This window comes from Acanthaster planci, linkage group LG05, assembly GCF_054643075.1.
Source record: "Acanthaster planci isolate LZ-2023a linkage group LG05, COTS_SCS, whole genome shotgun sequence".
Lineage (NCBI taxonomy): Eukaryota > Metazoa > Echinodermata > Asteroidea > Valvatida > Acanthasteridae > Acanthaster > Acanthaster planci.
Genome location: NC_141781.1, coordinates 11,225,300 through 11,248,569, shown reverse-complemented (window position 1 = coordinate 11,248,569; position 23,270 = coordinate 11,225,300). Strand labels below are relative to the sequence as shown.

The following is a 23,270-nucleotide window of genomic DNA, read 5'->3' as shown; positions in this document are numbered from 1 at the left end:
GATAGGCCTAATACTGTAACAAGGTTTGCATTTTTAGTTTGTGGATAAATTCTCAGTGTTATTTGGTATGCTTGAACTTCAACTTCATTGAGAAAGAAAATAACCGCCCCTCCCAAAAAAATTTAAGTGGAAGCATTTTTGCTTGAAAAATTCCTTGTGTTGTATTTTTCCCACGGTTGCCCGGTTGGGCCTGAATTCAACTCCAAAGAGTGAGTAGGGCTGATAAGAGTATTGGCAGTAGAGAAAATGAGCCTTTTTTCACAGTTGACAGGAAAGCAGATGAATGCACGTATTGCTTACAAATTGTGACAAGCGACTGGTGTGATTGATGCACTTTGTCAATTATACAGAGTTTGAAGAATGTTATTTTCCTTGTAAAACCTTGCCACAATCGCTAGGACATCAAACAAGCTAACCCAACTTAACACCTTCCCCTATAAAAAAAACAAAAACAAATGTCAGAATTTGCTTAAAGTTACTGGAATTTGTGTACCACTTGAGTGGTATAGCGAAAGCAATTTTCCAATGAAAATTGGTACTTCTTGTTGATTATTTCATTGAACTTATTTCATGTAGGTTTTGTGTTTCAAAATGGCAGCGGGTGCCAGTGTGATTTTTTTTTGCCAAGGTTCCATAAAAGGAGAATAGGGTCATTTTGTAGTAACGGCATTTCTCAACATACAATTTTTTTTAGGCTGAATGAGAGACCCAGAAACAATTTTTCCCCCCTTGTATTTTTAGACTAGGCTGGCCACATGTGACATATCACATGGTCAAGGAATGTCAGATGAAATTTACAACCAGCCATTTACAAATCATTGAGGGGAGAGTGATTCCAGTAATAATAAACACTGCCGAGGCCCCAGGGGCTGGAACCACCGCTGGCTGAGTCAGTGACTGGTAATTTGACCAATTCCCAAGCTGCATGGGGGCAAGGGGCGGGGTCACTTGGGGTCTTGGGAGCCTGCAGTGGGCCACTTGACAGTGACTCCAGTTTTGAATATTCATAAATTTGAATATCCATGAGAAAAGCTACGTGTTAAAAAGACAGTGACATCCTTGGTGGTACAAACTTGGGATCTCTCCTAAGTATTATGGATAAGCTATATCCTTCAACCTGAAAATGATGTTGCCAATTTCTATTTCTCTGATTTCTGTATCCAGTCTAAAAATGGAATGTGAAAAACTGGCTCAAGAAAAGACAGAAATGCAGCGACATTATGTCATGGTAAGTGCATTGGTAAAATTATCCCCTTTCCGTGCAGGGCTTCATGTTTACAATTATGTGCATACGTATGTTTTGCAAAGGATACGGTGGCACTACAGCATAGCTTGATTGGCTTGCTGGTCTCGCTAGAGATTTTGTGACTTCTGCCTGTTTAGAGACACAAACTCATGAGAGAAATGCCAGCTGCCTACACTCTGGCGTCATTTCTGCCAATTTACAACCTCTTCTAAATGATCGGGGAACATACTGCCTTTGTTTATTTATATCATGTACACGCAGACTTGACTTGGTAGCTCTATTCAATACTTTTGAGTTGGCTAAAAAGCCAGCTTACAGTCTGCATTAAACCATAGAGCTAGGAACAGAGACAAGAAAATGGAGCTCAAACCCATAATCCCCTCACCCTTCGTAAAAAAAAATCAATATTTGTCCATGAACATTTTGTCAGCCAGACTGAAAGAGTAAACAAATTTCAAGGAACCCATTTGGCAGTGCATAAATATCCATGACTAATTAATGAAGACGAGATCGCTCGGTGTTTGTGTACATGCAACAATGTATCATCGGGGAAGGAAAATGGATGTATAGTTCACTGCAAGCCTGTTATTAATGTACATATTCATGTACATGTAGGCCCATACACCTTGGCTGGCAAGTTATTCAAATGGTTCAGTTTTTAATTGTTGGTTGGATTTTTGGAAGCTGCAGTGTGAAAAGCTTATGCCCGTTGTGCAGTTTTTTAACTTCACAAACCTGAAGTGAAGTCATGTGTGAAATCAACTTTGTGGCCATCTACCCTCATTTTCTGAGAGAGCTATTTACATCAAGGCCAAATCAATCTCTCAGCACTCGTAAAATGGCTGGAAAGACAGAGTCATTTTCCAATGAGGTGTAAACCGTATTGTCAACAGCTAGCACATGAACCTGTTGTTATAATTGCTGCCATTTAAAAAAAAAAGGAATCTCTTTACAGCATGTATTTGTTCAATGGATATTCATCATACATGTAGGTCGCAAGTTCTATTTTAGTCAGAACCATGAGATTGATAGCAAACCAAGATTTTTGTATTTCAATACCAGATGTAACATGTTTAAATGAATTATGTGAGTTTTCCAAATGTAATTACTTTTTGCCTTTGGAGTTTTTAAAAATGAAAATGTACATGTATTTGCTGACATGGGTGTGTATGCCTGCGTGAAATGTGGCTTGCCATGCACTCTCTATAGAAGAATGAGATACTTTTGTCTGTTCTTGGTGACGCTAAGGTCGAGTTCGGGCGGCCTGTTCTTGACATGGGTTTCACATTCTCGCACTCGAACGGCAGGAACATGACCCAAGAACACTGTTCTCGGAAAAGGTTCACACACCACCTCCTCAACACACGGGAAAACTTGTGAGATTTGATTTTTGAAAAGCTGCAAAAACTATGGAGATGGCTTACAAAACTGTTTTGGAGACCATGGAAAGTTTTGCACAATTAACATCTATAATTTTCCATGACAGATATGATTTTTTTTTTAATGGAAAAGATGTTAGCTCAAACATTAACTTTCGAAGAATGTACAAGGACACCGCCATGTTGCATGTTGCTTGCATGCTTCAAGTAACTAGTAGCGATAACCGGTTGTACATTCCCAGCATTCAAGCAGCCGACTTACAAACAACAATTCGAGCTGTTCCTGAACATATGAGAACAACCCGCCCGAACTCCGCCTAAATTCTAAGATTCCAACAGGTACACTTCCATTTAGCACAGCTAACTCTGCTTTCATCTTAGGCAGAAAGTGTTTGAGATAAGTGAATGTGAGTAAATCAAATTGGGGAGCACTGCAAAGTATGTATCTGTACAGAAATAAAGGGAATTTTCATTTCCACGTATTTCTTCATTTTACAGTATTATGAGATGTCCTATGGCCTGAATGTGGAAATGCACAAACAGGTAAGACACCAGAACTTTGTCCAGAATTCTCAGTTTTGTTGAACAGTGGCAAAAGTCCCCCTACCGTACGTTCTTTACATCCGGAACTCTAATATTTCCAGTTCTGAAGGACTGAAGAAGGCATGAGTAATTTGTTACTATTTTCATGAAGAGACAAGCTTCTCACCAGAGATTAAAACCTAGCTTTCGAGAAAATCACATAATTGGTCTCATTTGAAATGCTTATAAATTTCCCCAGTATAGTCCTACTGGTAGCATTCCTTTGACTTAACCAAAGTTACTTCAGGAAAGAAAGGATCTTAAATGACTCAAAGTACAAAATAATGGTTAATTGAAGTCATTTAAAATTGTTTATTTGGAAACAATTACTTTTATCTGTTTGTGAAAATGCTAAAATTCGTGTGACTTTTGTCTCTTCGTGAAACTTGTAGAACAAGTTTTTGCCCATGGTTTTGCCCTTTAATGCAAAGCCATACATGTACCTGTGGAAGACAATACAGTTTAGTTGAACTTTGCCCCACAGAGATCATTGTGATACGGCTTATTTCAGTAGATTTTGTAAAAATGATTACACCAAGTACAGTAGTAGGCATCACATATCCTACATTTAGTTGATTTTGCAAAAAAACCAGAAAACAGACATTTGAAAAGGGCATGATTTGGGGCCACTTTGTCTCTTCCTGAAATGAATAACGAATTATACAGTATAAAACTCTGGTTAACTGCTTTTGAATTGCTATGTTGGTGCTCTTCACATTCCCTCTTTATGACCTTGCTGAATAAGCAATACTGGCAGCAATAATGTGTAACTACCCCAGCCCCTCCCCAAATAGTCTCTTTAAGAAAGTTCCCATAAATTTCTTCAAACCAAATCAGTACTGTGATTATGTTCATACGTTATTCTGGTGCCCTTCATTCTGTAGTTGTGTCATTAGCTACCGGTATGATTGATTGGACTTTAATGAAACAGAGCTAGCAATTCGTGGAAAACTGGAAGCAAGCATCTAAAATGGACCCAATTAAAAGTGTGAATAGCAAAGCTGTTTCTGGAAGGATTTTGTTGTTACTTTGTGGAAGGGAAGGCAACAGTGGGTGACATTTATCGCAGTATTGGCTGTGTTTAACTAGTGAAGGTTAGGAAGAGGAATCAGATGTAATATTGTGAGTGTTTCTCACAATTCCCCTGGATCAGTCTTTGAACAGTTACACTTTAACACTGTGCAATCTTGAATACACATGTCAGTTTTCCCAGTCAATCCCAGCTGTACGCAGGATGGCTTCAGCCGAGCTGTAAGCCTTTACTTCAACTCTGTTGTGCTTCTGCAGGTCTGAATCTGAAGGTTGATTTTTGTCAGTGTGCGTCCACTCCCCCTCCACTTCTAATTGATCTGAAGAGGGGGGGGTCTCTCGATTTCCCCTCTCTCCCTGCAATGCCTGTAATTACATTGGCTGTCATCAGCAAAGAGGGAAGGTGGAATGCAGTCCTGCCTGTCAACCACTGACCCAATTCAATCACAGCAGCTATGGGGGGGGTGTCTGGGAAATATTACGGAGAGGCGGTGGAGTGTGGAGGTTTCAATAACCACTGAGGTGTGGTGCATGCCGGTAGCTGGACAGACAGCCCAGAAACTTGATATAATGGCCCAAGAGAAGACCCCCCTGAAGGGTGTGGGTTAGAGGTTACATCTCGTTCTGCATGTTGTTCAGGGACGAGGTTGTGTACACCAAGCAGTTTCAGGTTTGTCGGATGTACATTGTGATTGTTGTAATAGGAATTATTGTAATACAGCCATGTGAGTCCAAACAGTTAGTGGACTGTGTGCCAGAGGTGGATCCATTGATTGGTCGGGATCGGGAAGGAAGTCTGCGCTCTCTCATCAAAAGTTGAGTGCACCATACAAATGCAAAAGCAATATTGACCGGCGCATGGATTGGAATACCAGGGCAAATATCCTCACACAAATATAAAATTGTTGGCACAGTGTGCTCCCCTCCGCTTCCCATCCTACTACCCACCCACCCCTCTCCCGGTGCCCCCCACCTCTCTCAGTGATTGGAGGATTATTTATTGTAAATGTCAAATATGGACTCTTGCTTGCCAGCGAACTCAATCACAGTGAACTCAGCCTGGCAGCAGTGTCTCAGGCCTGGAGAGCTTGTGAGCAAACTCAGGTAACTGTGCATCAACTTACCAGATTGTCAGTGACCTCCTGTACAAAACGCAGGTGACCCTTATAGCACAGAAGGCAGTGGGAAATTACTGTTGGCAGTTGACAGCATATACTTTCCACAGGAGTATACAGCAAATCTCATTTGTTCGTTTTGACATTCAGATTAATTTTTGAGGTCAGGTGCCTCATCAAGTTGCTGATGTAGATTTCCTGGCTGAGTGGGAAAATGTAAGCACACGTACCGTACATACATGTACATATATGTACACACATGTACATGGACTGTACATGTATATACATGTACACACATGTACATGTATGACCTAATGAGAGCAGAGTACTTCTATCATAACAACAGCTCAGTATGCTCCCCACTGTGTTAACATGTATCTGTGACATGTACTTGTATGGTACAAAGCTAACATGATATAAACTCTACATATATGTACTTTGGATGTTATTTTTCTTGGGAAGCTGTTGTGTTACATTCACAGAGATTGACATATCCTCCATGAGACCGTGTGACATAATACTACTCCAAGTTGTAGTCAGATTGACTGTGCTTCAAAAGTTTGCTTCTCATTTTGTATCACATTTGTTACGTGAATGAAAGTTGCGTTTCATTTTTGTCAGAGTGTGGTTTTAAGCGTTATCCATGCACAAAGATTGCCTCAGTATTGCTCGTTCATGACACCATTGAGCCACTCTGCCTCACACACTTACGTGTACACCTCTCCAACTTTCCCATTTGTAACTAGACCCGTCTTGGTTTTTTTTCTCTCCTTCTCACCATCATGCACTGCCGTGTGAAATGGCGGCGAAATTTCTAGCACCTTTCCACAGCACCTCTACTGGCAACTACAGGCCTCTGTCAACGCGGACAATGCCAGTCCTTAAGCTCGGAGTCAAAGTGAAGGTGCACATTGGTTGGTGTGGGCGGAAACGACGCTTTCCGTGACCGTCTTGGGCCCCGGCATATATACATGTATATTGTGTATCGGCGGCCCGGTGTTTTCATAGTGTAGCCACGGCCCTTGAGATGGCTTGCCGTGAGAGTGCTCCACGGATGCCGAGTATGTACACCCTGCGCACAAAGATAGCTTGATTGACATTCAAGCACCATTAAGACGTGCAGTGCAAACCTAGACCCACGTCAGCCCACTACACGAACACGCACATCCATGCCAATTACTCTCCAGCGGTCTTCCTGAATAATACATGAGCTCTCTCTCTCTCCCTCTTTTATTTCCTTGTCTACTTCTCTCCCTCCCACTTAAGTTTAATTGCATATTCATCCATGGCCTAGATTTGTTGAGGGAAAAAAAAAGGACAAGGGTCCAACACACCGTTGGAGAGCTGTCTCTCTCTCTCTGCCTTGCTTGCTTATAATAACGGCGGACGACAGCTAACAGATTTGCGGTTGTGAAAAAGCTGTTAATTATTCATGAGGACCAGCTGCCCCGGTTGGACCATTTGAACAAGTCTGGCAAGGGATCTTGATTACCGGCCCGTCGATTGTAATGATGCGCATCCGCGAGCATGCAGTCTACAGGGGTAATTTATTTTCCAGGGCGATTATGGCATTTAATCGAACGTGACCAATCGTCGGGCCCGCTCTTAGGTGTCACCGGAATAAGAGCTGGGACGGGATGAGTCCGCTGTCCCTGGTGGCTGGCTGGCGTTTCGCCCCGATCTGTTCTGGTTGGATACAGCAGCAATATTAGCCGATGCGGTCGGCTGACTCTACATGCTTTCTGTATCCACGTACATGGATCCATGTTCCCAATTAGTTGGCTGCATTTGTAATCAAATCTGTCAGATGTAATTTAACCAGATCTACCAGGATCCAAATTTACGAGTTCCTTGTTAATTTTATTTTATTTTGTTTTTTTTTGTTCATGTGCCTGCTCAGTATACATTCACAGTGTTGAATTATTCTGCTTTATTTTGCCTAAATTATCAAGTTACTCAGAGATAAGCACAATTTCAAAGACTGCAGTTGGAAGCAAGGATTAAATTCGTAGTGACAGATATAAAGACTGTTTATTCCTGCCTTTCAAAATGCAGCAGAAATAAGCCCCAGAGGAGGAAATACGTGCACATCATGTCGTTATGTAAATTTAACAGTCTCTTGTCAAATGAAATGTATTTGGGGAGTTACATTTTGCGAGAAGCCCTTTCAGGAAAAAAATGTATGTTTGTATGACAAGCATACAGAAAGTGCAGAGCAAATATTAGAATGGAGTTGGAGTATATTTATGGTGTTTTCATGCAAGAGATATTGAAACAAAAACACGTTTGAGAGACCACATGCGCAGGCTTGGCTTCCAAAGTCCAGCTACACAACACATCTGAGAGCAGGGCACAACAAAAGGAGAAGCCGTCCAGAACAAATAAACAACCCTCTTGCCATATTATCACAATGACGATACGGACATAATACCCTAGAGAGGCAGACTTGTTTTGTGGCGAACTATTTAGAACAGCCCTTTCGAAAGGACAATCCTGTGTTGTTGTGTGAAGTGATTGTCAGTTAAGTAGTTGGAAAATAAGCCAGCTCCTGGAATCATCAGAGGTAGATTTAAATATCGCAGGCGTTAATATGCCTCTTGTCCTCGGACGCCTCTGTGTTATTCGTCAGCCCAACGAATCCACTGTTTAAAATTTAACAAATGGCAGCGCAAATATTTTGCCAGGGCATAATGGAGGCCAATGCCAGAATTGGTGGGCAATCAAAATTGTGGAGAGAGGCGCTGTTTGCACAAGCAAATGGTGTTTGCAGAGTGGTGTTGGAAGAATCAGAGAGGACTGAGTAAACATGGCCTGAGTATACGAGAGAGCGTGGGGGGGGTTTGCTTGTCGCAGCAAATGAGATGCGTGCGTGTGGAGAGCTCACGAGAGATGGTGAGGATTGTAACTAAAACGTGAACCCGCCTGCATAACCAGAATGAATTCAGTGCACAGGCTGATTGGAGTTCTAGCTGTTAGCATCCCTTGGAATAGATTACCTGCAGTTGAAGGAGGCTGATGTCAGCAACACGAATTAGTGTTTGCAGTCAGCGCGGCTCGATCAATGTTCATCTTTGCAAAGCAGTGCAGGCAGACTGGCCTGCTTGTTTCTCTCTCTCTCTCCGCATGTACATGTCTCTTCCCCTAGCCGGCGCTGTTTGTTCAGTAAACAGAGACAGGTGACAGGCCAGCACTCAACACAGAAGCCGTTGTCAACCGTTGTGAATGATGAGTGATAACTTGTCCGATTCCCTCGTCTTCTTTCCCTTCTCCTCGTTCCATTACGCAGGGGGGGAAGGGCACAGCCATGTAAAGTCCTTCCTCAGAACCTGGCTTGCATCTCTAGTCAGAGGCGGGTCAAGTGTTTCCAAAGACCACCCCCCCCAGACTGAGCTGCTTACAGGGAACTGGGCCCTGAGTGCAGCCAGCCATGTGGAGGAGCGGAAGAGAAACATAAGAGGCAACTTTTTTTTTCTGTCTCTCCCACATAGTCACAGTGAGTGTTTGCACACGTCTGTTTGCCATGCTGGTCGCGGCCATTTGCTTTGCCCTGTATAGTGCTAGTAAATTGCTGGCCTTGTTTATAGTGCCCGAGTCAATATGGCGGCTGCACAGGCCGGATGAATCCGGCAGCACACACCCGAGCAGCATCCACCGCATGTTTGAGGTTAGCTGTCGGTGTTGTAACAAGGATCAGTGTGGATCAATACCACACGGGCAGTGTTTGTAATGAATGGCCAGTGAAATTCAAATGGAAATTTGTCTTGACAGTGTTGGACACTGTTACCCATGGCCGCTAAGCTGTACAGCTATTCTTTTTCTGAGGATTTCTACCTCGTTTCTTCAGTAATCTGTTACAATGCCAGTACATGCCTGTCTCAGTGTACATTTATATTTCCTAATAGCCGAGTAAGACTTCCATTGTTTCACGTGGGAAAATTGTGGATAGTTGTTTGATTTGGTAAGAATACAAGTACCTGATGGGAGACTGCTTAGAAAGCAACTCTTGGTGTTTATGCACATGGTCCTTCTTGTACTCGTGCTGCAATTGTTGGTGGGCAGGAATTCCAAATTCTCCAGTCCAGCGGATATCTGTTTGTCCCACCCTTTGACCTTTCTCTCAGAGAGCACCCCTAGCCACTCCTCCTGCCCAAGACTGCAACAAATGAGGTTGGTTGGCCAAGCGCGACAGCCTCTCGGTCACACTCCCATGGACCACTTCATGAAGTGTGAATTGAATGCATGCATGCAGGCAGGCAGAAACACAAGATGGGCCCACTGTTTCCAAGTGCACTGAACCTGGTGTTTTGAGAGTCAGCAAATTCGGCAAGGCTGACATGAACAGGGTAGGGGAAATGGAACGTGAAATCTTCCCTGCGCGCAGTTGGACTTGAAAAGGAGAGATTCCCTGAAAGCGAAATGAACGAAATACAGCAAAAATTAGCCCAGGAGTGTTGAGAAATATGACCTGTGCATTTCGTGCAAGTTGGCCTTGACCATTTTTACTAATTGGGCCAAAATGCTGTCAAGGACAGAAACAGTAATGAAACGTCATTTCCATCAATTGGCAATGGTGCTTGGTCTTGTTGTTCAATGCACTACCGTATCTTTGGCAATCAGGAATTTCAAACTGCTTTTAAATAGTTACAAACATGCTGAGTTTTGAATTTTTTTCATGGTGAAGGTGGCAAGCCAAGATAATAAGTTCTTTACCTGAACCACACATACAAGGTACCGGTTCATTAGTCCATGGTGCTACCGCCAACCTACTACCTTTGCTTACAAACATGAGTTTCACATGCTGCGCTGCATTAAATCTGTTCCTCTGTCACTGATATTTTTAACAAGTCAGCTTACTGAAAAGGGCCTTTTCCAAAAAGGAAAAGCTTAGCACTGCAGTTTTAAGTACAGTCCACAGTAGTATATCAGCTCAGAGACTGCATATGCACTACACAAATGTGGAGACTCCTCAAGCATGTTGTGCACGTGGCATGGCACCGTTTCAAATTTTCTGGGCAGACACATCGGCCTGTGGACAAGTAATAAAAACAAAACCTGGTGGCAATTGCCCATGCATGCCATACTTGCGAAAACAATTGAGATCTGTCGCGAGCACCCGTTGCCCCGTGGTACGCCACCTGAAACCCGCTTGACACAGTCACTGGACACCTCTCATCATTTGTGCCCGACTCTTCCCCAAGTGAAAACACTATCGAAAGGCGCACTCGTGGGCTGGGCGCAGTGCTCTCGTGGCAGGCCGGAGTGGTCACGAAAAACCAGCGGCGATCCACCCGCCGCGCTATAAAATTTGATTGGTTTGTAACCAGAACACCCAAGTGCGTCTTTATTAGGTCATTTGGCTCAAAGGATACTATGCAGAGAGCCTTTGCTGCAGATCCCCTTTCCAAAAAATCAAGAAAAAAAAATTAAGAGAGAAAAAAATTTAATTAATTATCTCATAAGGCTGTTTTCGATGGAATAACAATCTCACCTTATTTCAAGTATCTTTTTGCGAGGGGTGTTTATTGTTTGTTTCCACAACATTTTCAGCATTAATCAAAGGACAATCACTATCAGTTACGAATATCATTGTTGTATGTGCATGCTTTGAAACCTCCGTAATATGGTACATTGTATTGGGCAGTTACAATTTGGTTGCGACATGCTCAGCACGTGGAGGAGATTTTCTGAAGTTAGACTGCACCGCATGTACATGTATTTGGCAGCGAACATGGAATTAGTCATCCCACTCTTTACTGATACACCAGAGATTTCTTATACATCTAGAGTTGGTTTTTTTTTTTTAATTCTTATGAATTTCGAGGTGAAGCAGAATCCCTCCCAGTGCATTTTGAGTGGAATTGACGCTGAAAACGGTGTTCCAGCTAGCTCTGGCTGCAACCCCCCCCCTTCCGAGTCTGCAAGTAAATGCTTGGGCATGCTCCAGTGGGTCAGGCCAGGGCTACACGGAGATGGAGCAAGCAGACACGCATGGCCGACAAAGCAACGCTTTTCATTAATATATTAGTGGCTTGGCCACGGCTGGCTGGCCGTGTATAATGAGGGTGTGAACTGGCCCTTAGCGCATAGTAATAGCCTATGCTTTGGGAATACCACCCATGGCCAGCCAAGCGCAACCTGGCCTTCCAAAAGCAGCAGGCAGCGCGGGATGAAGACAGATGACTGTGCCAGGCTGTCTAGAGGATCATAGTCGTATTTTTCTGTTAATGGTCATGGATGGGTAACTGTGCATGACCGTCACACTTGGCAGGATGAAAATGCATATTTGTACATTTGGTTTGTGGTGAGGAAGGAGGAAAAGGGATGGCTTTTTTTTTTTCTTTTTTCTTTTCTCTTTTTTTTTTCCTTTCTGTTTTGACTTCTCTTGCGTGTCAAATGGCTTCATGAGAAACTTATGCAAATTGTAAAGTGCACATGCTCCTTGTTTGTTTGCCGGAGGCTTTATTTGCAATTTATTTTAAAATTGCTGTGTGGAATTAGACAGTCTGAGCAGTCGGACCCTCATCTTTTGTGTATGACGCCACCAGTGCTTGTGACAGTCAAAAGAGCACATGTCATCCATGAGACACGTCACATCAGTTACTGTCACCCCCCCTCCTCTCCCACAAAACAAATCCAACCTTAAGTCATGGAAATCAATTCTTGGTTTTGGGAAAGAAGCAAATATCAAACATGCATGTAAAAAGAATTGTTGCAGATACATCCAACTCTGCTTGTACACAAACGGTACTCGTAAAAAAACCAATATTCCACAAAACCATCGTGTTCTCAGTAATGGCCCACACTACAGTCTGACGGGTACATTCATGGAATTTAACAGCAGCCCTTTGTCTTGTTTAAGAAATTTCTTGAGACCACAGACTTCAGACAAAACTACTAATAAAGTTATGTGATGCAATGTACATGTACTGGGTAGGTTTGATGTCATTCCATTTAATTTTTTTTTGGAATACTGTACTTACTCTGTGAAGTGCATTAAGCCAACAGAAAAAATATTCCAAAGTACTTTCCGGCCTATTACAGTTGTGTTTGTCATCTCTTTGTTGTGAAAGTTGAATTTAAGAAAGAGGATCATTTTGCTGACTGAATTAGGGAACCCATCAGGAAGTTGTGTGGAGAAAGAAGAAAATCCCCTTCTGGTTAGCCAAGAACAAAAAGATCTCCTCTGCGTTACAATCACTTTGGCCTGCTTTCAAATTGAGGATGGCAATTCTCAGTCAGTGGATGAAGTCAAGGACAGTTTGTGATAGTGGGAGGGGGGAGGCTTCCCCTCGGGATTCAGGGCATATCCATTTAGCCCCCTTGCTGCCCTTACCAGAAGGTCAACTGTTGGCAATTGTGTTACCTTTTTCCTGTGAGTGGCCCAGCTGGAGTTGGATGAAGTAGAGGATTTTTTTTCCTCTCAGCCTTTTTTTTTGATGTACATCTAATTGAAAGGACTTCCATTCAGCAAGGGCAGTGTCTTCTTGCTCACAATATTTAAAGTGTCCCGTGAGAGCTCTGAAAAGCAGGCAGTTTTTACACAGTGGGTTGTGCTAATGTGCACTGCTTGCATTGTCTGTCTTCAGTTCAGATCATCTGAGTAGTCAGTTTGGCTTGTGATTCACAGCAGAATCTCTTCAGGGCTGAATCTCTTCTCTCTCAGAAAAAAATCAGGTTTGAACTTGAAAATGCACATACAATGTACCCAAGGAGACATTACCTTAATTGGTTTCTGAGTTGCATGTACATTACTTCCCCCTCCACTTGGCATTGCTTAATTAATGTATGTATCCACCTTTACCGAAGCCATGGTACATGTATGTCCCCAACATGTGACTGCCAGCGTGCAGCATAGAGTCTTTTTCTGTTAAGAAATGAAAGCTGCCCCATTAAATTGAGTGAGTTCAGTTGCCACGTTTTGATGTCTTGCTTGGATAGTTTGCACATGACAGACAGATCGGTGGTCCAAAAGGAAAAAAAAAACCTCCCAGATGATCAAGCAAACTGCTTCCCTCCTCTGGGAGTGAACCCAAAACTGTCATTAGGGGAGTGTAAACCATGCAGTGGAGGCTGTCTGGCTAAAAGGAGAGCCACCGATCATCAGCTGAGCGTGGTGATTGATCAGTCATGCTCTATTTATGCATTCCAGCTTCTTTTCTTCCCTTCCCCCCTTTGGTTGTTCTATACTTTTTGCTGTAATTACAGTGGTCCATGCACGTCATCATCATGCAGTTGACCTGGGCTCTGGTTCACCTTGCATACCTGTCTCCAGCCACTGAGATTGATTCTAAGGTTCAGATATAGTAATTATCTAAGACGGAATTCCCAAGCCTCCTCCATCCCACACACAAACACAAATTGTGGGACTGGTATACATGTACTGTATTCTGTGAAATGTTCTTTATACTTTCAGTTTGTATTCTACGAAAAGCTGTTACCTGAAAAAAAAATTTACTGCATAAATTTATGTGCTCCTAGGGTTCGTAATGTGTTTAGTATTTTTCATTTGGTTCACAGACAGAAATTGCCAAACGTCTCAATGCGATCTGTGTACAAATCATCCCATTTCTGTCACAAGAGGTAAGAATGATAATTAGTTTGAAATTTAGAAACATTTGATTCAAAAGCACTTTGGATCATTCTAAAATGTTGTAAAAATTCTGCATATCCATATGCTATGATTGTCTGGTCAATTTTCCGATGTATAGTTGGTGCTTTTTATGTTGAATTTAATCAGTTTCATTGCAAAAGATAGTTTAGCTTGTTAAATTCTACTGAACCAGGTTTGCTATTTTTACACCTTTTTGGTTATTTCTCCACGACAGTTGTTTCTTGGAAAGCTAAAATATGAAGTCCCTCATTGCCAACAGCTATTGTAATTGCATGTACCTGTATATTAATTGACTGAACACCAATTAGCTTCCAACAATTTGAAATCCTTTTCTGGGCAAAATGTTTGTGATGTAATACACATGTAGGGCCTATACCATGCATAAGAGCAGAGCAGGGAACGGAATTGTATTGACTTGCAGTTTGCTCCTGATTGCTGTGGTCATTGCTGTTACAGCCAGGAGACTAGGGCACCAGGTCATACTCACACTTGCCGTATGCACACCAAAGCAGGGGAGACAGTTGTGAGACCATTAGGCATCAGTCATTAATACAGAAGGCCGATAAATTATAAGCCCCACCCCATTATAGGGTCAGCAAAAGTGGGGGGCCGCGGTCCCAAGTCGGAAAAGGGAAGGGGGCACTGACCTCCCTGGTTTCTCCCCTCCCCCCACTTCCACCAGCAGTGATGCATGCCAATTTTGTGCTACTGATTGCAGTCTTGCTGTTCACACCATTGCTGTGTCTTCTTTTTGCAGCACCAACAGCAAGTTGCAGCAGCTGTGGAGAGAGCCAAGCAGGTCACCATGACAGAGCTCAACGCCATCATTGGGGTGAGTCCCGAATAACCTACCAAATCCCTCCACAGGCAGTGCCAAATTTTACCAGTAATGGATAGTCATGTTTGTGTGTGCCTCCATGGAAAAACAACCCCAGCCCAACAAACAGAAATCAACTTAGGGCCCTTCTCGTGTTTTTAAAAACCTTGAAGGATGTCCTTCAGTATTGTCAATCAGTTGTTCATTAGTTTGCAACAAATTCATAAATGGATTTTACATGTTCTGTCTCATCACAAGAGAAGACTGAAGAGTGGTTGTGATTGCCTTTAAGCAAAGAGAGAAGTTAAACATTTGAAAGCCTTTTTTTGCAGGCTTCTTTTATTGGTTCTTAGAAAAGACATCCGGTTATATCACAACTTATAAGAAGAACTCGCCCTACAATGTATTTCATTTTCGAGGAAGCTTGCAGTAGGGATTTGTGTGTGTGATGCACACCTTCCCCTATGCCGTAGCCCAACCCACCGAGGGCTGACCCGTCCACTTTCCCCCTGGCTCTGCAGTATGAGTTTGGGGGATAAACCCACGTGGAACTGGCCCATAGGAAGAGGTCTGAGCAGACTTTCCTTCCTGCACAGACAAAAGTACCGGTAGTCTGGGTTATCGTGGACGTCTTCCCAAATGGCATATGTATCTGGACATCTTACATACAACAAGATTACATTAAGGAAGCATTTGCCAAGCTTGTCCATTGTTAAAACATGTTATCCTCAAACTCGCCCCCCCCCCATATTTGCATATGTCATTTTTGTTGGTCTTACCAGTATTCAATTAGTGATGTCAAGACGACCCCCACCCCCTTCTTGGAAAAAAAAACAAGCATAATTCAGGGACGTGGGAAGTTTCAAATTCCTCTTTGCAGTTGGGTTGGCATGGCGTGGCTTAGCATGAGATCTTAATTTGAGTCTGGTGAATGTTTGTGGTTCAGCGGTTTTTCTGTTCACAGCACAGTACACCCACCCAAATGTGAAAGTGGATTTTATAGCCTGACTCAGGCAGTGCGGAATTTGCCCTATTCTCCACAGCCACTGATTGTAAAATTCAGCGTGACTGTGCAGCCCAATTTAATCAGTGAGAAATATAATAATAGAAAGTCGCACACTTACGTTGTGTGTTTACCAAAGAAAGGTCACAGAGAATAGAGGGCAAAGATGCTGACCCCTGGCAGAGATTGGTTTGTTTTGGGTTCGCCAGTCCCCAGACTTGCAAGAGAATGATTGAAAAGGTCACAGGCATCATTTGACAAAAATAAATCCAGTTTTTGTTTGGGGAGGGGGGGGCTAGCTAGAATGCCAGTACAGCAGAGAGCTCCTTGTCTACAGAATGAAGTACAGAAGTTTTCTGTAGGGCCGTCCCCCAACCGCTCCAATCATTGAACCTCCCTGTTGTCACATGTGTTTAAGCATTTCGGTATACATTATCTTAACGATATGTTTTTCAGATAAGATTATCTGGAAGTGTGAGCGGACGATAAATTCAAGTAACGTATACCCATCTCTACATAGATAAAGTTGCACCCTGAGCTATTTTGTCCCTTAGTTTGCAGCCACAAAAGAACAGGAGAGTTGCTGTCTTCCACTGGAAGATGGAAATGTCTCAAGATGTTTAAGGTTTTAGTTTTGAAATCATCAGCATTCTTTTTTTTTGTGCGGATGTAGGATACAAAAGCAACATTCAAAGAACAAACCAAAGAGGAAAAATAGGAAAAAATCCATATATTGTTGCCATGACACCCATTGCGCCCACTACCCAATCAGGCCCAGCTCAACCACCTTCTCATGTAGGCCTGTATCTTTTGTTTCTTTCTCAGCAACAGTCGGCGTTTCCGCACTTTTCCGTAAGTTTCAGTTTCCTTCTCTTTTCACTGAAAATACATTTTTGACGAAGTAGACGCAGAAACAGACCCCAGAAAAAAAAAAGTCTGGCGTGGTTCTCGTTTGGGGGGAACAAAAGGAAACTTCACTTGTTTGCGTTGCAAAAGTAGATGCGAAAACAGACCCCTTGAACGGCTTGGTTTGGTTTGGTTCGGTTCTTGTTCGGGAGGAAAAAGTTTGCCAATGCAAGGAAAAAGAAATGATCAAAAACAAATCGTAACTACAGAAGCAGATGGAGTCATTGACTTTACATTACTCAAAAGGTGTTCCAGTGCACATGAGTTTATTGAGACACAAAATGTCAAGCATAAAACTAGGTTTTGGAAACTGAGTTACACAACAGGAATTAAATCGCATGTCAGTAGGCTGCGTGCGTATACAGAACATTATGTGGAGAGTTTTCTGCGAGGACATGTATCCGTATTTATGAACGCCTGTGCTAGTACACCTTTCCATTTGCAACCTTAGTGTGATGACACAGCCATTTTGGTTTGGTAAGTGGTCAAGTCATTTTAGAAGGGACAAGGTTCAAGATGTGAAGCTTGTACTGAAGTGCTTTTAACACAAGACACTCGGGTCTGTTCAAATCATTGTAATGGTTTCTACATGCTGTATGTGTTTGTTTGAGACTGGGCCTGGGTAATGTTGGTTGTGAATTACATAGTACACACTTTCTTATTACATAAATATTGATCAATACCGGTACTTCCCACGTTAGTGTTTTGAAATCGTCCATTTCAAAAGCTTTAATGGTGAACAGATGTTTATTATATGGAAAGAGAGTTGCTTATTAAATACAGCCTAGTCCAACGTAAGATTTTTAAAAAAATAGAATACCTCCGATTGAAAAGCGTTATTTTGGAGCCAGGAAAGTCCCCACTCGCACCACATTTGTGGACTGGGGTACCCTGGAGGAGCGATCGACGGGTAATTACATTCAGTACTGGCTTTGTGCTCCCTTTTAAGTCACTAGATATTATTTGCTGGTTTATTTGTACTATGTAGTCATTAGAAGTACACCTATCACAGTACTTCACAGCATACATCAAACTGTAACGTGATGACATCGTGCTTTGTTTACATATGTACACTTTCCTATAGCAGTGAGGTGGGACACAATCGAAACCCCGTAGGAAAGCGCACATAGGAAAACAAAGCATGACATCATTATGTTCTAGGTCTCTTGGTCATTGTAAAATTGTTGGAATTACATGAAGATTGTCAAAACCATAGCACCAGCAGATAAGTATCTGCATTCAAGTGCACCGTTTCGGTCATCATCCCTTCCTCCTTCCCCAAAGCTCAAATGTGAGGGTAGATGATTTCTGGTTACCAGCTTTTACAGCTGCCACTAAAATAAACAACTTTTTATCTGAAGTCAAATAGGGTTTTTTTGGAGAGGGTTAAGACATGGGATTGGATAGTTGCCAAGGTCGCAGTCTTTCATCTTGTTAAATAGTCAGTGTCAACTTGACAAGCCTGCTTAACCAGATTAAGAGAGGGAACCAGTGATAATTGGCATTCAAAGCATGTTTGCCCAAGTGCTCCCAGCTTAAAGGGATTGGTATTTAAGAACTTGATTTGTTGGTTTGTGTTTAATATTTGTTTGGGGGGGTGTAGAACTGTGGCTGATAAAGTTAATATGAAGCCAGCTGTTAGCACCATTGATTATTTTGTACTTTTGCAGTAGTTTGGAGTAACAGAATTTATAGCAGTTGCCATCAGCTTACTTAGGATGTCGGGATTCAAAATCGTTGAATGCTTGATTTGAACACTTAATGCTGACATGTAGTTTAGATGGTCGATGCATACATTTTTTGAAGGCCAATTTCCTACCTCTATGAGAGCACTAAATAAAAAGTATCAAGTCAAAAATATTACTCATTTCTTTGGTAACCTAATATTTTGCATTTAATGACACTGATGTGTTCATTAAATTTGTTAAACTTTTGGGTCTCTGTGCAATATTTCATTTTAAACTACACTTCAATATTCTCCATGCAATTCAATTCTAGACTTTCTAAACTGTATGACTGGCCCAGTAACAAGTTGGATTAAAAGGTTGAGAGATTTTTAGCTAATTTTCAAAGCCAACACAGGTCTTTGTTGCTGCATTGATTTTTCTCCTCATCCGGCACCCAGAACAGCATTCTGTCAAGCACATAAGAGAAGCGCCCTTAATTAATGCTAGTGTGAATGGGATGCTGTATTGTTGACTCTTGCCACTAATAATCTTGTGGGTTTTTGGGTGTGTAATACACAGGGCATTGTTCAGCAACAGCTGTTCTTTCAGGGATCAACTTGGAAAGTGAGTGTGCTCCTTAAGACAGCACCGATGTTAATTTAGTCACAGTGTTTCAAACAAACTGCCCTTGCCGTCAACCATTTTTCTTTGTGCTAGTGTGTGTGGCAGTCATTAATCAAGGTTCATTTTGCGTACCCGTATTGTAATTTGATTTTTTGATAAAGATATTAATGTGCTGCTGATTAGTAACTCGAATGACGAATAACATGGACATATTAAAAAGCCTGGACAAACAGATTCAAATTGGGACTTAAATTCTTATCCCTTTGGATGGCAGTAGTTGAACCAGCTTGTTTAAAATGCCATAAGTTAAGTTAATGTCTGTACTGTCTTAGAAAACAATGAATTTTGCCTGCACTTATGAAGTAACCCTTACAAGCTTTGTTTCTCTCGTCCTAAAAAAAAATGGCTCGGAATGTTTTCACCGCATTTTCATCTTGTCACAGTAGTGTTTCTTTATAGGAGCATGAATGAGAAAATTAATGTACATCTGTTAGCTCAATTTTTATTTTTGAAATTACATTTTTGGGGCTTTGGTTATGGTCGGACAGTTTGTTGTTGATTTTCGACTGTTTTAATTTTCATTTATGCCTGCAGTCTGTCACAAAACTACCAGAAATTTTTAACTTAATAGTGGGACGGCTATATGGTGTTCTCACAGTAGCTTGTTGTTTAGTAACATGTACGTTGTTTTTAAAACAATTGCTGGGAAAGGAAGACTGTTTCCTAATGTTGTTACATTTGTGGTTTTTATTGTCCTTGTTGCCTGTAGCAAATTTACTCCGAATAAGCTCCTATGAAAGATTCCTGTGTGGTCACAGCTGCATATATGCCACGTGACAATGGCCAGTGCTATAGAGTACCAAGGTGTGATGTCATTTACATATATGCCTCATGACATGGCCAGTACTACCGGTATAGAATACCGAAGTGTGATGCCATTTAGAACCAGGAAGTGCTGTACCAATTAATGAAGTACGCAAGCGTATTGTTTGCACGCAGGGTCTTGCACCAATATTGCCTTTTACACACATAATTGTGCATGTGACATATTCACTTCGGTACTTTATGTTGCTCATAATGATATTTGACCAGTATTACATTGTTGAGATTGATGTTTGAAACAAATGCTCACCAAGTACCCGTTTTGCTGCTGGTAATGTTCCAGCAAAGCAAAAATGTCCCGCACATGTGTAAGAACCATTCTTGACTTGTTTGGATGTTTCAACGTCCCTCCCTTACAGTTTTCACCAGGAGCCTCTGAAATCAGCGGCGATAATTATTCCCAATCAGATTTCTCAAAGTGATATCTCAGCCATAAGATTTCTCTTGTCACGACTTGACTGGTGGGTGTATATCGAGAGCTCACTTCCTAGTTTGTTCTTTTTTATCCCCCCCCCACTCTTCACAGGGAGGCCAGGCAGCTCTCCAGCACCCATTGCCCCACGCCCATGCCCCACCTGTTCCCATGCCTGCCCACCCAGCCAGCATAGGCGGAGCCCCTGGTATGATGTCAGGGCACGGCTCCGGATTGTTGCAGTTGTCTAATGCCATGAACTCGCACCCTCCAATTCCTGTCAAGGATGAGAAAGGTATAAGCTGAAGTCATCAGTTTTTCCCTATCTGTTAAGTCAATCTATTGCTTTAAATTATAGCTGTATTTTTTTAACACCATCATTTTGTAACTTTTCATGAATGTGTGAATGTTATTTCAAAATTACTATAAGATCTAACAGTAAGAGAGCTTCAGCATAAAAACTACTGGAAAAAACATTTTCCTTTGAGTTATATGAAAAGTGATTAGTTCTTTTAGGAATTATTCCATAGATATTGTCATCGTTTTGGCATTCAGCATTTAGTTGTGGCTGGGAAACTTGATTTTTCAATTTGCAAGTCTGTCGATTATGTACAGCGAGATGAGTGTACTTGAAGTCATGATACTGCCCGTCAGTGTTTGCTTCAGATAGATAAAAACTAATGCCTTGCAATACTGTCTTTTTTGCACCTCTTCTTATGTTGTTCTGTCACTCTTCTGCCATGGATTGTTACCATCATGCCACCGTTGCATTTGTCTACACAGAGAGACAGGTGAGTGTTCCCTTTACATATAAGGTACATACATGTGACTTGATTTGCATGCAGTTTTTTAACTCGACAGTCTGAAAAAGTGAGATGTGTATTTCAAGTACATGTACTAAATGATGTGTCCACAGAAACAAATTAGCATGTGAACATTAAGCTTCAGCGTACAAAAGAACTGAAGTTCCTTTGTAATCCCTTCAAATGGAAATACCAGGAAATGCAATTACACACACTGGAGACTAGATGACTACATTTACAATGTGACTACCAGTAGATTGACTCCATGGATGCTGAGAGTATGCACTAGACTGTAAAAACATTAACCTTGTGCAGACCCATTTGGCAGTAAGTTGTTGGACATGTTTGCACTGAAACAACTGCTTTTATTGGAGATGTTGTATTTCCCACTGCAAACTTTTTTTATTTATTATTATTATTATTTTTTGTGCTTGGACAGTTTGGTATTATTTTCCGTTATAACACAGTTATAGGGCAATGGGTTATTTTTGTGTGTAATAGTTTATTTATTGAATGAGAGAACTATGGAATGAGTTTCTCTTTGCATTGGACCACCATTTGATGAGCCTCTAAATTGTGTGGAAGCAATTTAGAGAAGGAAATTGTGCAGGTCTTCTTCCTTTGTTCCCCGCACCTGTCTGCCCCCCTCCCAAATTTAGCAGGGTTTGTGCTGGATTAATGCACAAACTTTTTCTGTACTGTAGCCAGACTTCTCCTTCGTGTAACAGTAGCACATCCTTCATTTTGGAGGGATTATTTGTGGGGCAATGCGATTCCAGCCAGTTCAGGGGCTTACCCCCTACCCCAGCCCCCACATCATCTCTGCACAGGGATATACATGTAGATTGTAATCTATACAGCTTTCCTTTTTTTTCTGTTCTTTTCTTTCTTTCTTTTTCAGCATTACTTATCATGCAATCATCTCTCGGGCAAACCTTGGATTTTTCATCCTCCAAAGGGTTTTGCCAGGGGTTGAGATTATAAATATACATTGAAGAATGGCACAGGTCAAAAACGGCTTATTCGGAGAGAAGATAAAATGTACATGTATTATACCTGTGTATATATTGACCTTTTGGAACTGGTGCTTAGATCTTCAAGGACATATATTGCATACATGTAGGTTTGCCTGTTACTGTCTCATAAGGTGCAGGTGAGGTGAACAATCCTCTCCTGATGGAATAATGGAAACCTAAAAATGCACCACTTCACAGTGTGAAGTAACATTTGATAAATATGTGCACAAGGCTACTGAAAGCCAGATTTTTTGGCAAACTTACATTGACATTTGTGGGGGGGGTGTCACAAGTGTACAATACAAGGTTTGCATTGAGAGCATTCAAGGAAATTCCGAGGAAATTGAGGGTCACTTGCATTCCCAAGTTCATGGAATCAACTGGAATTTCATGAGGTCATTGTGTCAAGTCTGTCATGATAAAATTTGAAGGACTTAAAACTTAATCATTGAGAACATCCATCATTTTTTAAAATCTGATCATGCAGTTGCATATATGCAGCTTCAGCATCATTGTTGGAAAGTAAAGGATTTAAAGAGATTACTGAAACTCAATCATATCTTATCAAAGATATAATGAAAAACATGAGCCTTGTAAGTTCAATTGCACTGTTTCCTATGGCAGCCTTCCATGAATAAAGATTTTAGAAATTATGCAAACTCTTTGAAATTAATACTCCATTGAAACTGAAATTCCTGTCAGATTACTCGCTGTGGCACATCTGAAGTCAAAAGACGTTCGCATAATCCCTCCCTCATTTGGATAATTGCCAACTGAAGCCTCCCTATAGCATGACAGTTCAACCCGGACGCCAGCTTTCCTGGACTAATGTGCTGTTTTTCAAGAGGATTAAAAGATTTAAAAGAAAAAAAAAAGCTCAGCAAGATGATACGGTGTCAGAGCCTGTAAGCCGCTTTCCAGGCCAGGGGAGAAAATAATCGGCTTACGTCCCGTCTTGTCCCTGTGCAGATTCAGATAAAGCAAGTTATGAAAAATGTATTTATCTCTTGGGGAAAAGAGAGGTGTATTTGGTGGTGGTGGAGGGGCTGGGCAGAAGGATGTTTGTGGTGGGCTACAGATGGCATTGTGATCTGAGAAGGGTAGATGGAGGGCTGAAGAAGACAAACATCATGGAGATGACGATGTGATTAATGTGTTCCCCCTCTCCAGAGACCAGG

At 41.7% G+C, this 23,270-nt stretch overlaps 1 protein-coding gene across 2 annotated transcripts in view; it reads left to right on the top strand.

Annotated features, from left to right (window-relative positions):
- LOC110982404 (transducin-like enhancer protein 4) overlaps positions 1 to 23,270 on the top strand; it is a 60,590-nt gene that overhangs the window by 1,656 nt on the left and 35,664 nt on the right. Inside the window, exons 3-10 of one of the 2 annotated variants that reach the window (XM_087136825.1) lie at positions 1,165 to 1,228; positions 3,124 to 3,168; positions 13,869 to 13,931; positions 14,720 to 14,794; positions 16,608 to 16,634; positions 18,935 to 18,979; positions 20,388 to 20,568; positions 21,057 to 21,064. In XM_087136825.1, coding sequence (XP_086992951.1) covers positions 1,165 to 1,228; positions 3,124 to 3,168; positions 13,869 to 13,931; positions 14,720 to 14,794; positions 16,608 to 16,634; positions 18,935 to 18,979; positions 20,388 to 20,568; positions 21,057 to 21,064 — 508 coding nt within the window. The remainder of the gene's footprint in view (positions 1 to 1,164; positions 1,229 to 3,123; positions 3,169 to 13,868; positions 13,932 to 14,719; positions 14,795 to 16,607; positions 16,635 to 18,934; positions 18,980 to 20,387; positions 20,569 to 21,056; positions 21,065 to 23,270) is intronic. The other variant, XM_087136826.1, reaches the window with a different exon arrangement.